The sequence below is a fragment of the Ostrea edulis genome, chromosome 3 (assembly GCF_947568905.1).
Source record: "Ostrea edulis chromosome 3, xbOstEdul1.1, whole genome shotgun sequence".
Classification (NCBI taxonomy): domain Eukaryota; kingdom Metazoa; phylum Mollusca; class Bivalvia; order Ostreida; family Ostreidae; genus Ostrea; species Ostrea edulis.
Genome location: NC_079166.1, coordinates 78,183,145 through 78,200,143, shown reverse-complemented (window position 1 = coordinate 78,200,143; position 16,999 = coordinate 78,183,145). Strand labels below are relative to the sequence as shown.

At 36.4% G+C, this 16,999-nt stretch overlaps 2 protein-coding genes across 2 annotated transcripts in view; one reads left to right on the top strand and one right to left on the bottom strand.

Annotated features, from left to right (window-relative positions):
* Positions 1-734, top strand: part of LOC125673481 (CAAX prenyl protease 1 homolog) — a 29,765-nt gene extending 29,031 nt beyond the window's left edge. Inside the window, exon 11 of the mRNA XM_048910058.2 lies at positions 370-734. Within this exon, the coding sequence (XP_048766015.1) occupies positions 370-588 (219 nt within the window). The 3' untranslated portion in view covers positions 589-734. The remainder of the gene's footprint in view (positions 1-369) is intronic.
* Positions 735-5,944: 5,210 nt separating this feature from the next.
* Positions 5,945-16,318, bottom strand: LOC125677235 (molluscan insulin-related peptide 5-like). The gene is made up of 3 exons (XM_048915243.2): positions 16,277-16,318; positions 10,203-10,454; positions 5,945-7,014 (listed from the first exon to the last, which is right to left on the bottom strand). The coding sequence occupies exons 2-3, from the start codon at positions 10,414-10,416 to the stop codon at positions 6,704-6,706; spliced, it is 525 nt and encodes a 174-aa protein (XP_048771200.1). The 5' UTR covers positions 10,417-10,454; positions 16,277-16,318; the 3' UTR covers positions 5,945-6,703.
* Between the last annotated feature and the right edge of the window lie 681 nt (positions 16,319-16,999).

The following is a 16,999-nucleotide window of genomic DNA, read 5'->3' as shown; positions in this document are numbered from 1 at the left end:
TATTAAAAGCAAAATAATGTGCAATTTTTTTTACAAGTTCCGTGACAATTTTGTGGAAATTATGGCAAATGTTGTTTCGAGTTTTTGAGATATTTGAACATTTTAAGAAAAACAGATATTTACGTCAGACTTCTTTTATTTCAGGTTTTTTGGGTTTCCTGATGATTATTTACACCTGTCCAGACTTCCTTTATTTCAGATTCTAGGCTTCCTGATGATTATTTACACCGGACTTCCTTTATTATTTACACCTGTCCAGACTTCCTTTATTTCAGATTCTAGGCTTCCTGATGATTATTTACACCAGACTTCCTTTATTATTTACACCAGACTTCCTTTATTATTTACACCGGACTTCCTTTATTTCAGATTTTAGGCTTCCTGATGATTATTTACACCAGACACTGTGAATTCCAGGCAGACTTTTTTGCTAAGTCTCTGAAGCATGCAGCCCAGTTGAAATCATCACTAATCAAGCTCAACAAAGACAACCTTGCTTTCCCTGTAACTGATTGGCTGTATTCAACTTTCAACTACTCCCACCCTCCTCTGCTGGAGAGACTGAAAGCACTTGAGAAAACAGACTAGTATTATCAAAAGGAAGTAGTGGGAAATCTCGAAATTAATTGTGCTTTTTTTCATTGGTGCATTTTGTCTTGTAGTTCAGAAATATGTTGATGTAAAAATGATCGAAGATTCATTCATTCAATAAAAAATGTCAATCATTACTAAAAGTATTCATAAATTTACTTTGTCTAGTGGAAATTTACTAATAGGTAAAATGGCCATACATTTAGTCACGTACTGATTTGCTAAATGATGATCCTTACTGCCTATGATCAGATCATGTCTGCTAAAAGTTTGAATTGGTTACAATGGCTCAGTGGTTAAAGTGACGGCTCGTGGAAGGGAGGTTGTGGGTTCGAGTCTCGCTCATTCCTGGACTGCATCCCGTCTAAGACATAAATATGGGTAATGATTCCCCCTTTAACAAACACTTGGTATTTAAAAATGAGAGTCGCACGTCTTTCAGATGAGACGTTAAAAATGGAGGTCCCGTGTCGTTGGAACGTTTTGAAATAACTTTCTCTGCTAGGACCTACAGGTGCTGGGGTTCAGGTACACCCCCTCCCCCCTTACAAACAAGCTACATGAGTTGATTTAGTTATTGTTTTGTTGAAAATATTTCTAATATATGTCAACAACGTCTTGCATACCCCTAAAGTCCAAAATAAGCCCTTTTGAGAAAATACCCTGACTAGTTAACCAGTAAGGTATTTTTCAAAAGGGCTTATTTTGAAATATCTTGGACTTTAGGGGTATGCAAGACATTGTTGACATGTATTGGAAATATTTTCAACAAAAAATTAATTAAATCAACTTGTGTAGCTTATTTGGAGGGAGGGAGGGGGGGGGGGTCTGAACCCAAAATAAGAACTAAACACAATGAATAATATACCTTGCTTTAATACACTTCATCACAGTTTCACAAATCACACTCTCATGTGGGCCTTTTCACCGACAATTGATAAATACACACTACACAGAGCTTATTCTAGTTAGGTGAAAATCTACAATTCATTGAAGTCGTGAGGTACTTGTGGGGAGTGTTAGAAAAAACAAAATGACCCAAAAACCGAAAGAAAAAAAATCGCAGCGCTAGCTAGTAACAAGGAAAATAAAAGATGAGGAATGTTGCTTCAGCACCGATCCACTCGATTTTCTGCACCAATATAAGATTTTTCACTTTATTTTGTCCGTACATTTTCTATTTCTACATGTCTTAAATGTAATACTTTTTTATTTTCTGAAATGGAAACTGAGAAAAAAAATTTTCAATGACAATAAAACCCGAGGGAGAATTTTTTTTTTTTTTTTTAGAATAATACTGAACATTTCAAATTGTGTTTTGAATCACGGATAGAACATGTAGGGATGGTTGACACAGTTCATTATCTTGCTCTGCTGTAAGAAATCGCCGAGTTTGAAAGTTCTGTGTGACCAATCGACTACGAGTATTGCTTATACATTATAAAATGATACAAATAAAGATAGTGAGGAAAGACAAATCTGACGTGCATTTGTCTAATAACGACTACATAAAAATGTATTTAAGGAGGTAATCTACATCGTCATAATGGCTGACTTGCTTTAAAACATGGAGGAAAATATAGGTATCAGCAATATTGGTCTATTCATTTAAAAAAATCGCCTAGCTGAGTAGCTCAGTAAGTTAGCACTTCGACCGGTCCTACTAAACAGAGTACGCTAGAGTACTTTAGAGTACGCTGGTAAAATTTCATAATTTAATGCAATTTAACTGCTGTTTGTAGGTGTTCTTACTTTAGTTTAACCTTATAAATATATATCTGGAATATATTGTGTTTGTTTTCATTATATTTAGAAAATATTTTGAATTACAGTTTACCGTTTGATCCCAATCAAATTTAACTACATATGTATATAAAGTACCAGCGAATTACACTAAATTTCCCAAGATTATGCCTTAATCTTATTTTTAAAGTATTAAGTCTTTTTTAGTCAACTGAACAGTGAATTCCATGAAAATAAATCATTCAGTGGTATTTAGATTAACATAAAAATGAAATGATTACATCTATGAAGTTGATTTCTTTGGTGATTGTTGCTGTGGTTTTAAATCAACACTGGATGTGTTTTTAAAGGCCAGCAATTATTCAATTCTAAATAACTATCAATCATACGTAAAATTAATTACTGATGCAATATGTCACATCGCTTAATTCTTTCTCCAAACAAAATAGTAATAATCGGGATCGTGATGCCATAAATCGTCAATAACTTTAATGTAACAGTTGTTTTCTGGTCAAAATATCGCTAAAAAAGCAAATACTTTTGATAAATTTTGCAATATTATTTTATAATCATGTTTATTTAAGTGGTATACATACAAATAAACAATTAAATAGCATTAAATTATGAAAATTTACTAGCGTACTCTATAGTACTCTAACGTACTCTAGAGTACTCTGTTTAGTAGGACCCCACTTCGACTGCTGAACTGTAGACCGCGGGTTCAAGTCCAGCAGGGGTTTTTATTTTTTATTTTTTTTTTTTTGAGATTGCTTTCTACTAAAACTGCATATTTTGACTATATGAAGTAAATTTGAAAGTTTTCAATTTCATATCCTCAATCATCTTCACAAGTCAAGGGTTATTGATTCGTTACCTAGTGCGAGGTAACGAATCAATAACCCTTGACTTGTGAAGATGATCCTCAATGTACATATCTTCCACTTTTCATCCATATCAAATTTATCTGGAGTAGCATACAACCTTAAACCAACATCATTTTCGAAAATACATGAGGGTATGAACTGCAACCCATCACGTCAGTCTACTTCCTGAAGCATTACTGTCAAGTGTTACCTGCAGCTCACATCTCGTGTATTTTCGAAATTGTGAAATTTTTATCTTATATTTACATTCTACTTTCATTCCGTCGGAGTTCCCAGCCGTTAAAAAATAGACGGACTCTATTTTTCAAGATTCATACGCCCATTGTTCAGAATTTTAAAATATGAGCTGTGACCTTGAACTTTGATATAATTTGCAACTTAGCAGCAGTCACACCTCACTGGATAACGCTAACGGACGTCCAACGGATAACCACATTGTCAATCCGTTCGTCTCCTTTCCTTGTCAATCCGTTCGTCTCCGTTCCTTGTCAATCCGTTCGTCTCCGTTCCTTGTCAATCCGTTCGTCTCCGTTCCATTGCGTTTCTTGTCCGATTCTCTTTTGGCCAACATGTTCCTTCTTTTGACGAAATCCGGTCTATTCGGCAGAAAGTTTTGAGCATGTTCAAAACCTGAAACGGACACCACCGGACTATGGAGTCTGCTTTATCTACGGTAGCTATGCGTTATGCGTTCTAATCGAAACTCGTACGTTTCTTTCCCCGTACTTGCCCAGTTCACATCCGTTAATGTCCAGTAGATATGACTCACGAGAGGACACGCAACGGGTCAACCGAAGATGTAATGGACACCAGCCGCGTGTTTACGGACAAGAAACACAAGAAACTGGGGCATAACGGAGGCCCACGGGACCGGTACAAGTTCGTTCGTTATGGTTGTCCGTTATTCAGACGGTAATGTCCATTAATTGCCCGGTACGTGTCCAGTAATCGTGTGGTTATTATACGTTTTATACGCTTCATACACCGATTGTAGGAGCCCCGAGCAGCGGCGAGAACGACTTTCATCAACAGAACACATGCGGACAGCATTATGTCACATTTACTTTTATCCGTGCGACGTCCGTTTATGATATCCGGTATGCTGTGACTGCTCCTTTATAATCAGCGTCAAGCTTTAGACCTCAAAACATTCAGGGTCGTCCGTCCTCTTTGTTATGACTTTCATGTATTTAGTTCAACCACATAAAGAACGAAAAGAATTCAACAAAATGGGCAAGACCCCACGTTAATTCCCCTGACCGATGAAATGGCCAGCCCTCCACGCGGATTGTAGTTGATAGATTGAATGCATGATTATGAACTGCTGTGTTTGAGATAAAACATTTTCTCGCGAGCAAAATTCCGCTTTCATCAAAATAATTTACAACACTCTGAATAAACATAATCTGATGAGACTTTTGTTGAAAATATGATTACATGTACTATAATGCTGCCTTAGAAAAGGGTGGTGATGTTAATAAGTCATTATTTATAACTGTGTCCCCAAAATTGAATCCAATGAAAATTGCTACATGTATATATCATATTTCAATAATAATACCAGTATTTAATTATTTCAAACACCTTTTAACCTCAAAACAGGCACTTGAATACATGTATGTGAATTTGGTGATTAAATAATTAATATTGTCTTGCAAGACAATAATTATTCCTTACATATTTCTTTACTCTAAAAGCGGTTATCTAACGTAGTTTATCAAGTTTCTCTTGTTATTGTACAAAATAAGTGGTTTTATTAGCCATTGATATATAAACCTATGCCAATTAGAGATTTTGAGAGAGAGAGAGAGAGAGAGAGAGAGAGAGAGAGAGAAGGTTGCCATCATTTTCACAACTAATGCCTTTAAGTGTTGCGCTGTCGTGATTTCTTTAACCTGCACGTTTTGAATTATAGTTTAGATTCTTTCACTGCTTTGGAATTGCCATTAGATTTCTTGATTTAAAAAGTTATGCAATGGCATCTTTAATTTTCGCTCCGAAATTGAAATCCTCGATCTTTTAAAGTATAATGTAACGCAGGTTCAAGGTTGTTCGTTTTGGACTTTTACAGCAAACATACTTTTGATACTTGTACAACTCAACAAGCAAAACAAACAAGATATTAAAGAGGTTACTTGCAACTGGAATATTGGAAGAATTTCAGTGAATATGAACATTTTGGCGAGACCGACATTTTCTTTGATCATTACAAATATATATTATACATATGTATTAATTATAGTAAATCAGGAATATACAGTATAGCATAGTAGAAATAATTTCTCCATTTTCATATTACATTACATTTATGAATTTGCAGTTATTTTAGACTGCTGACATTTAATTGTCATTTCAACAAGTTTTTATCAATTATAAATATTCTGTACAACGAAAATGTGTGATTTTCTGATGTTAAAGGGACTGGTTCACGTTTTTCAAAAGAAATATTATTCATTTTTAATGTTAAAAAATCCAAATATAGCTCATTTAATGGTGACAACCACATTTTGGACCGTCTGAATGCAAGGATAAGAGCAATATTTTAACTTTGATTCTGTGTTATCTAAACAAAGACTCGAGTCTTTTTATGTAAACAAACAAACCTGTGAAACGTTAATTTTGTAATTCAAAGCATCTTCTTTTGGTACAATCACAAATTTTAACTCTTAAATGACACATTTTACCTAAAGTATACTTGAGATGCGATACATGTATATATAATAAACTTGGACAATATCCATTTATTTTGAAAACATCGTAAACAATAACACACCTCAATCTTTGTTTTCAAAACAAATAATAAACTCTCTATAATGAGCCTCTGTCATGACGAATAACCTTAATTTTTTGTGAAACCTTCTAAACATATTGGACTTTAGATTTTGATCATTTAAAGTAAAAATCAAAATTTGGGGGGAAATCGTGAATCAGTCCCTTCTGTTTATGTATGTCTGACAGCTTTAAAAATGTGGCAGCATACACATTTTCTTTGGTTATTAATCAAATTTAACAATATTGAGTGGAAATTAATACAGTTTTCCCACTTTCAACCATTGATATTGATAAATCACATGAGGATCGATCCACCTTAAAATAATTCTAATTCTCTACAGACTGCACATTTTGTAAAAACAATTCACACATGCGTGTATAAATAACTGCGTCCTATGAAAGACAAGATGTGACCTGAATTACCACAACTGGGACCTAACAGACTCATCAGAACTAAAACTGAGGACAAATTTTCTAGCATGTGGAGGAAGTATGGCAGGTTTTGGTTTTTGCCGTAACACAATGCTTTACAATACTGTCTATATATAGATACACGATCTATTTTGGTATTTTAAAATTAGTTAAACTTCATCAGTAGGAGAGGGGGAACTTTTAAAATCCATGCATCAACATAAATTAGGCCCACCACTGAGTAATGGACTGTTATTCTGGACAACAACAGGGTGGTGCCGGAATGGTATACTAGCTGTCTGTCATTCACAGTAATCTTGGAATTCCTCTAGTTCGCAGCTGTGGTAGCAGCACTCGCAGACTATGTTCATGTCTCCAGATCGTTTTACGGGGGGAAGTTTTACTCCTCTTTTCTGGCCATTGGCTGCCGCCGAGTCGCCGACAAGGAAGGCGAGTGCTCTCTCTTTGTTCGAGAAGAATTTCTTGATGACAAATTTCCAGGCTGACAGTTTATTATTCAAGACTGGATTCTGTAGTTTTATGTTGGCGAGCTGGCTTATTCTTTTTGACGGGAAGAGTCTTTCAGGCATAGTAGCATTATATTTCGGCATGCCTGTAATATAAGATATCTAAAATATAGTTTACAACGAGCTGCGGGTTCAGTAACGAGCTGCAGGTTCAGTAACGAGCCGCAGGTTTAGTAACGAGCCGCAGGTTCAGTAACGAGCTGCAGGTTCAGTAACGATATGGTGTGTTTTATAAGATATTTAGGAAATAAAGCTTCTTTTTGAACATACATGAGGGTATGAACAGCGACGGTTGACGCCGGCACTTCGCGTTCAGCGCGTATATAAGCTCTTCATGAACAGTATGCCGGTGGTGAAGTTCTACCCTCATGTAATTTCAAAAATGAGATTCATTATTTTAGATTTGCTTTCTATTTTCATCTCTGTAGCCGTTGAAACAGACGTCCCATATTTCATATCAAAATTCATACGTGCCTTGTTCGTAACATGGGGAAATGGCCATCATTACGATCTATAAACTTAATGTTAATCAGTCCAAAGGTGAAACTTCAAAGCCTCGCGACACAGTCAAATATATGTAGCATACTCCTCGCAGCATGACAGATTTGGGCCCTCGAACGACACATTACAAATTGGTAAGATTTTGTGCAAATTGCATGTGAAATGTAAGTAAAAGGGCGATATAATCATCAACAATCATTGTATCAGGATATACATACTCTCTATCAAACAAATCAAATAGGCAGAGAGATGAAATGACCGAAAAAGATGGGTTTAAATCATCAATTTCAACTTTGTAGACCTACTTGTGAAACGCGAACGAAGTGTTTGAGGTAAGTACGGGTTTCTGAAATTCGGTGACAAATTTGAATGATCAAAATAAATCTACCACACTCTATGCAAAATGATGTTTGACGAAATATGGTGTAGTTTATGAGAAAATCAATCTCATCTTGGTGATACTGCGTTTTCTCCGCTTCGGAGCCGAGCCCTCGTGCTCCACAGTGACGACTCCTCAAATGTGACGTTGTACAGTGTATACGGTGGTAGAGGTCCTAAGGTTTATGCTTTTAAATTATAGTCAAAATTCTGAGACTGCTGTAAACAAAATAGCAAAATTTAAGTGTTATCAAACAAATCAACAATCGTCGGCAAACTCACTGGGATGAAATGACAGGTTTACATAAAAGTTACTCACATTGGATTATGAAATGACAGGTTTACATAAAAGTTACTCACATTGGATTATGAAATAACAGGTTTACATAAAAGTTACTCACATTGGATTATGAAAGGACAGGTTTACATAAAAGTTACTCACATTGGATTTTGAAATGACAGGTTTACATAAAAGTTACTCACATTGGATTATGAAATGACAGGTTTACATAAAAGTTACACACATTGGATTATGAAATGACAGGTTTACATAAAAGTTACTCACATTGGATTATGAAATGACAGGTTTACATAAAAGTTACACAAATTGGATTATGAAATGACAGTTTTACATAAAAGTTACACAAATTGGATTTTGAAAGGACAGTTTTACATAAAAGTTACACAAATTGGATTTTGAAAGGACAGTTTTACATAAAAGTTACGCACATCGGGTTATGAAATGATAGATATATGCGTGAAATTTCTTTGTATTTACACTTATTAATTTTTGCCCCAATTCGTCAAAAATTATCACAGAATTGACTGTCAATGAACGAGTCCAACGGTACAAGTTATATAACGATAAAATGAACAAAATATGAATAAGCATGTAGCGGACCGTGACCGTGACGTGAGTACATAAACAACTGCATACAATGGTAGTCATTATCATGTTTGTAGAGACGAATGTCAGTATGTGTTGAGTTAGACAATCGTACATTGTATGAGTTTAATATCCACTTCTAATTCAAAATTTATGAACTCTTGTCATACTCCTCTTCACAGATAAATCTATTAATCCCGCATCTAATGCACGCATCTGTCAGATAAATCTATTAATCCCACATATAATGCACGCACCTGTCAGATAAATCTAATAGTCTCGCATCTAATGCATGCACCTGTCAGATAAATCTATTAGTCCCGCATCTAATGCACGCACCTTTCAGATAATTCTATTAGTCCCACATATATATAATACACGCACCTGTCAGATAAATCTAATAGTCTCGCATCTAATGCACGCACCTGTTATATAAATCTATTAATCCTGCATCTAATGCACGCACCTGTCAGATAAATCTATGAGTCCTACATATAATACACGCTCCTGTTAGATAAATCTATTAATCCCGCATCTAATGCACGCACCTGTCAGATAAATCTATTAATCCTGCATCTAATGCACGAACCTGTCAGATAAATCTATGAGTCCTACATATAATACACGCACCTGTCAGATAAATCTACAAGTCCTGCATCTAATTCACGCACCTGTCAGATAAATCTTTTAGCCCGTATCTAATGCACGCACCTGTCAGATAAATCTATTAGTCCCGCATCTAATGCACGCACCTGTCAGATAAATCTATTAGTCCCGCATCTAATGCACGCACCTGTTAACGATGGTAACAACACTAAAAGAAGTTCATAGGAAACCGCGTCATACAAATATTAAGATCTACTGCCTTCTACAGTGATGACGGATGGGAGAAACAAGATTGATTTGAATCTTAAATCGGATCTCATTGTCAGCTGAAACTATGGTACAATAGATAATGGTACATGTAAAGTGAAATAAGGTGTTGCTGGAAATTCGGGGAAGAGATTTTGGAATATTCATTATTTCACAGTAATAACAACGAATATGTGTCTTCCAATGGTTTGGGGGTTTGTGTGTGTGTGTGTGTGGGGGGGGGGGTGTTTGTTTGTTATTTGTTGTTTTTGTAAAAAAAAAAAAAAAAATGTTGACATAGCGTAATGTAATTTTTGTCTGAATTAATACTTTTACCTCACAATTGGTTTGAAACAGTATTTATGTTACCGTGACTAAGTCCAACGGTAAGAAATTTATTCTTTATTTACCTGTACATACAACCTTTACATTTACCCTTGAGAAACCTTTGACACTTGACCTTTATTTCACCGAATGTAAGATCTCCACCTCGTATCGTTCAAAAGTTATGATTAGATTTATATTTGTGGAAAGGAAAACTTAATTGCAGACCAACAGACAAACCAACACAATATGGGTTCCTATTGGTCCGAGGTGCAAAACTCTAGATGTAATTCTACCTTCGAAATATCCAAGTATAGAGTATATATAATTTACCAGTATGTTTGTCTTGTCGGACGCGGGCGGACCTTTTGGATTTACTGCAGACGAGGGCGAGAATGTCGGAGAGCGAGTCCCCGCAGGCTCCCTGGGCGTGAACCCCTCGCTGGTAGATCTCATACGTACACACCTTGTCAAAGCCGCAGAGCACGGGACACAGCAGGTGGACGAACATCAGGAGGACGACGGACCACGTGTTTTCTTTCGACATCTGAACAAATCCAGGTTACTCTATCCTGGGGTGAAATCCTATTACGATTAAAGAATGAACACATTTAGGGATGGCAATGTTTATTTACTATTAGATTTGTTTTAAATTAAATGGAGATCGAAAAATGGCAACAAAAAAATGACTTTTTTCGAAATAAATAATTCAACCCTCTTAAAGACCCATCTCATGACCGTACGGTCAATGAAAATGTAGGCGGAGCCAAATATGAACAGATGTTTTACCTGGAGTGGCCAGGGTCTACTAGATCCCCCACTGAATATATATATATATATATATATGATCAGACAGAAAAGAGTGGTAACTTGTATGCTGCGAACAAAACGCAACGTACGACAAAATATATTAATGGTCATAAGCTGAATTCGGAAACATTTAGAAAAAAGGTGTTACAAAATATATCTTAATTAAATGCTCCCCTCCCCATGGTGGATGGAGGGCTTCAATCGTTGTGCCCCCCCCCCCTCTATATCTCCTACTGGGGCCATAAATTATTGATTAACACCTAGGTCAGCCGTGACAAAAGTAAAACTTGATATGGCATAAAATATTTATATAAAGTTATGTAATATTGTATTTACAATTTCACAATATATGGTTGAACTCACGACCTGCGGAGCTAAATCTTGCAGCGTGCTAGACCATCTAGACTTAGACTTGGCTAGATGGTCGAGCGGTCTAGTATGCTGGTCACGTGCTGCTAGGAGACAGTGAATATATATATATATATATATAAAGTCACTGAAAAGGTCACGGCACTGTTGTATAATGTATAACCATTTATACCCAACTGCATCTTAAATAATTTACCTAATGATCTAATGATGCATATATAACGTACATATAATTTTTTAACGTTGAGCAAGTGTATAGTTACCACAGCACACCAGACCTGTAACTACTCCACAAACCTGTTACTACTCACACCAAACCTGCAACTACTCACACCAAACCTGTAACTACTCACACCAAACCTGTAACTACTCACACCAAACCTGTAACTACTCACACCAAACCTGTAACTACTCCACACCAAACCTGTAACTACTCACACCAGACCTGTAACTACTCCACACCAAACCTGTAACTATTCTCACACCAAACCTGTAACTACTCCACAAACCTGTAAGTACTCACACCGAACCTGTAACTACTCACACCAAACCTGTAACTACTTACACCAAACCTGTAACTACTCCACAAACCTGTAACTACTCCACAAACCTGTAACTACTCACACCAAACCTGTAACTACTCACACCAAACCTGTAACTATACTCACACCAAACCTGTAACTACTCCACAAACCTGTAACTACTCACACCAAACCTGTAACTACTCACACCAAACCTGTAACTACTCACACCAAACCTGTAACTATACTCACACCAAACCTGTAACTACTCACACCAAACCTGTAACTACTCACCAAACCTGTAACTACTCACACCAAACCTGTAACTACTCACACCAAACCTGTAACTACTCACACCAAACCTGTAACTACTCACACCAAACCTGTAACTACTCACACCAAACCTGTAACTACTCACACCAAACCTGTAACTACTCACATCAAACCTGTAACTACTCACACCAAACCTGTAACTACTCACATCAAACCTGTAACTACTCACACCAAACCTGTAACTTCTCCACAAACCTGTAACTACTCACACCAAACCTGTAACTATACTCACACCAAACCTGTAACTACTCACACCAAACCTGTAACTTCTCCACAAACCTGTAACTACTCACACCAAACCTGTAACTACTCACACCAGACCTGTAACTACTCACACCAAACCTGTAACTACTCACCAAACCTGTAACTACTCACATCAAACCTGTAACTACTCACACCAAACCTGTAACTACTCACACCAAACCTGTAACTACTCACACCAAACCTGTAACTACTCACACCAAACCTGTAACTACTCCACAAACCTGTAACTACTCACACCAAACCTGTAACTACTCACACCAAACCTGTAACTATACTCACACCAAACCTGTAACTACTCACACCAAACCTGTAACTACTCCACACCAAACCTGTAACTATACTCAGACCAAACCTGTAACTACTCACACCAAACCTGTAACTACTCCACACCAAACCTGTAACTACTCACACCAAACCTGTAACTACTCACACCAGACCTGTAACTATACTCACACCAAACCTGTAACTACTCACACCAAACCTGTAACTACTCACACCAAACCTGTAACTACTCACACCAGACCTGTAACTACTCACACCAGACCTGTAACTACTCACACCAAACCTGTAACTATACTCACACCAAACCTGTAACTACTCACACCAGACCTGTAACTACTCACACCAAACCTGTAACTACTCACACCAAATCTGTAACTACTCACACCAAACCTGTAACTACTCACACCAAACCTGTAACTACTCACCAAACCTGTAACTACTCACACCAAACCTGTAACTACTCACACCAAACCTGTAACTACTCACACCAAACCTGTAACTACTCACATCAAACCTGTAACTACTCACACCAAACCTGTAACTACTCACACCAGACCTGTAACTACTCACACCAAACCTGTAACTATACTCACACCAAACCTGTAACTATACTCACACCAAACCTGTAACTACTCACACCAAACCTGTAACTATACTCACACCAAACCTGTAACTACTCACACCAAACCTGTAACTACTCACACCAAACCTGTAACTACTCACACCAAACCTGTAACTATACTCACACCAAACCTGTAACTACTCACACCAAACCTGTAACTACTCCACTTTTCCCCCACCTTTCCCACATTTAATTTGAATTTAATTTCCACTTGTAAAGAACACATTGCCTCATGGTTTGTGACATTGCTTTTGCAAGTTCAAGTTCATTTATTCACTCAAACCACATTATACATGGTACATGAGGTGCATTAAATAAACATACATTTGAGTAAGAATAAGGTCAGAATATGTACAAATATACAATATACATGTATTGAAAACGTATTTACAAAATATATTAAGGAGGACAGACTAACTCATAGATTTTTTAGATAAACATACAGAGTTTTTTAAAGTGTTTTAACCCAACTGGTTGACATAATTTCATGAAATTTAATAACATTAGGTCTTGTGTAGTACCTACTGTGTAGATAGTCTTTTCTAATATTTGACAAAGCACTGCATTCTAATATACATGTATAATGGAATTTGTCTGCAATTTTTGATTCATTACACAAAACACAAAATATTTCATTATATGGAATATCAATCCATCTGCCAGTATGCACAACTAGAGGAAAAAACCTATTCAAGAGTATTCCCAGCTAATTGGGTGAATTCTAGTGATTCTAAACATTATCAAGGTATAAAGAGCATCTCAGTGACGTATATAGATCTAGTCAGCAAATAATTTATTATGATACGTTTCAATTAGATAGTAAATAATGCAGGCATTTTATCGGACATAAAAACGAATCCGTGCTGATCTCCAAACCTCGAAGTGGAATATAACGTTTTGTTCACTAGCGCATTCCTTCAGAGTAAATATAACATTTGATTTCCACAACCTCGGGCCAAAAATAAATTGTGAATTTCAAAACTGATACGTAACTATTGTTTAAGTTTTGGTCACTCAAATAAAAATTCGTGTCTTTACTCACTCTCGATCACCTTACACTAAAGAAAGGGGGACGTCTGCTATACGAATCCCGTGGGGATCCGGGTTAGAATAGGTCTTCAGTACCCCTTGCTTGTCGTAAGAGGCGACTATATGAGGAGGTCCTATAGATGAGACTGAAAACTGAGGCCCTGTGTCACAACAGATGTAGCACGATAAAGATCCCTGCTCATAGGCCGTAAGCGCTTAGTATAGGCATGTGTAGCCCTTCACCGGCAATGAGTGAAAAATTCTCGTGCGGGACGTTCAAACAATATACATGTACAACCAACCGACAATCTAATTAAAATTAGATGTTAGATCCGCTCACATACTCGCTACACAGGCTTACAGACGACCAATCAGACATCATTTAGTTCTTATAGCCTAGTTTGCTGTCTTTAAGTTAGTCACAGAAATGTAAACATATAATAAGCAAAACATGGCGTCGCTCGTCACTTTCGACTACCGTAGATGTTGCAATCTCAATAGCTGTATACAAAGATGGCCGACCCGGAGGGCGAGGTGAATATTGTACCTCAAGGGTAGTTAAAACATTGTGTTAGCTGAGAAAATGTCAGTAGTTGTTTTTTTTCCTTATTGATCGAGTATATTCCTAAACATCGAAACTGGCTACAAAAGCCTTCGAAACTATATATATCTTGTTGGCCATCTTGGCATTCAGAACTTATCAAATTATAACTGAGTGGACATAATAAAAAAAATAACCAAAAAAATAAAAATAAATAAATAATAAAAAATAAAATAAAAATAAAAAAGTAAATAAATAAATAAATAATAAAATAATAATAAATAAATAAGATTAAAAAAACAAACCTTTTTGAGCTGATTATAAAGTTACGGATGTATTTGCAAGTATATATACTACTAAATAGAATATATATATATATATATATATATATATATATATATAAAACGAAGCATGCGTCAAACGTGTCGTATAGAATTGCAGAATTATGTACAATTCTTACCCTTTTCAAATATATGTAGGGTCCCGGTTTGCCATAGATACGAGCGCCTAGGAAATATCTGTGAATCACGAATCAAGGAGACACATATATGCTATCTAATCTTAGCAAGATTTTGACACTAGGAAACAATTAAATTAAAGAGCAATGAAATGAAAAGGGAAGAGATTGGCTGACCACAATGATACGTCACGTGGTGATTAGTGGGTTCATTAGGGATACATCACGTGATGATCAGTTGGTTCATTAAGGATACATCACGTGGTAAACAGTAGGTTCGTTAGGGGCTGTTCTTTTACACTAATGATGCCCACCTTTGCGTCCGATGTGAGGTAGATTACATAATTTTGCCGTACGCTTAACGCACAAATGACAAGAAAATTTCGATTTTATCAATAATCATATTAAGGCCCTTCCGATACCTACATGTTTAAGTGTCGGATCCACAACGTGGGTACAAGGTCACAAAGCACTAACATAACCAACGGCACGAACAATGCGATTGTCAATTTTTCGGGACGATCTGTTCCACCCTCAGGGCAAACGATATTTTTCTAAATTATGGTGAAAGATATACCCCCCCCCCAAAAAAAAACAACCCCACCCGCAACCCAATTGCACTAAAACTACAATTAATATACAAACACATTTACACTGCAATTGCAAATTGCATGTTAATTATTTTTAACTAATCAATGATTTTCAAGGAGCGAATATTAGGACATATTCTATTCGTCCGATAGGCTGATCCACACAAACAAACATAAAAAAAATTAAACCTTTAAGACTTCGTCAATTTTTTTCCACAAACTTAGATTTCTTTCTTAAATCGAAGGGGGAGGGAGGCAACCACCATCCTTCGCTACTTGGGTTCAATTAATAACTTTCAAGGTTACAGATTCTTCTCATTTACTAAAGGGGGGGGGGGTCAATAAACCTTTATTTGTATATGAAATAACAGAAATAAGAAAATAAAGGTGAACAGAATAACTAATTATTGGTAAAGGACTGTTATTCGGAGAATTCTATAGCAACCAATTAAATTAGTTTTATTCAGAAATTCTCTTTCAATATTCAGTGATCCATTTAGTTCGATGAACAGTGCAGCAATATTGCTTCTAACCCCGTTACCGGAAAACCAAACAGTATTTTACACTCTAAATACATTAAGGCACCTACCTGCACGAAGTTCCCGCAGACAAAACGTTAGCCTATCCCTTGTCGGCCTGTTAAGAAACAATAGCATTTATATGTCTTTATATATCAAAACATTGATTACAAAATAGATTAAAACTTTCTTAATTGCAATTTTGAAATCTTACAAAATTTTCTCAATCTCCGGTGAAAAAAGTCCAATCCTGAATTGGGCCTACTCGATTAATATATCTCTAAGAATTGGATTAATCCGGAAACCATGATGTCACCAAAGATCAGTTCTTTTGCATAATAAACGCCGTGATGTCATAATTCCTGGAACTGTTTGTCCAGCTGTCAAGACTTGTTTGGTTTTGAATTTAATTTCACATCTTGATTAATGAGGTCCCATTCCTGTGTCTTCTGTGACACGATGTTGACATGATAGACAGGAAGAACACAGACTTTCTCTTTCGTTAGCCGGTAGATGAACTGTTACAAACAAAACAACTCGGATCTCCGCCATGCCCTGCGTGTCTGCGTTTTTATCCAGGGTGCATGCAACTATAATTATAAATCGTGATCTCATTGTTGTAGCAGAATTATGATGTATAATTAAAAATCGTGATCTCATTGTTGTAGCAGAATTATGATGTACGGTTATTAATCGTCACCTTGTTGTTGTAGCATGATGTCTACACCCAATTAAACAATGTGGTCACTGCTGTGGTAGTGAGGGGACATTATTGTGTATACGATTGAGGTCAA

What these genes read in the sequence shown, in the direction of transcription:
- LOC125677235 (XM_048915243.2), bottom strand. Translation starts at nt 10,416, where the DNA reads ATGTCGAAAGAAAACACGTGGTCCGTCGTCCTCCTGATGTTCGTCCAC. An exon ending in CCGACAAGACAAACATACTG is followed by an intron (nt 7,015 to 10,202) that starts GTAAATTATATA and finishes CTTATATTACAG; the next exon opens with GCATGCCGAAATATAATGCT.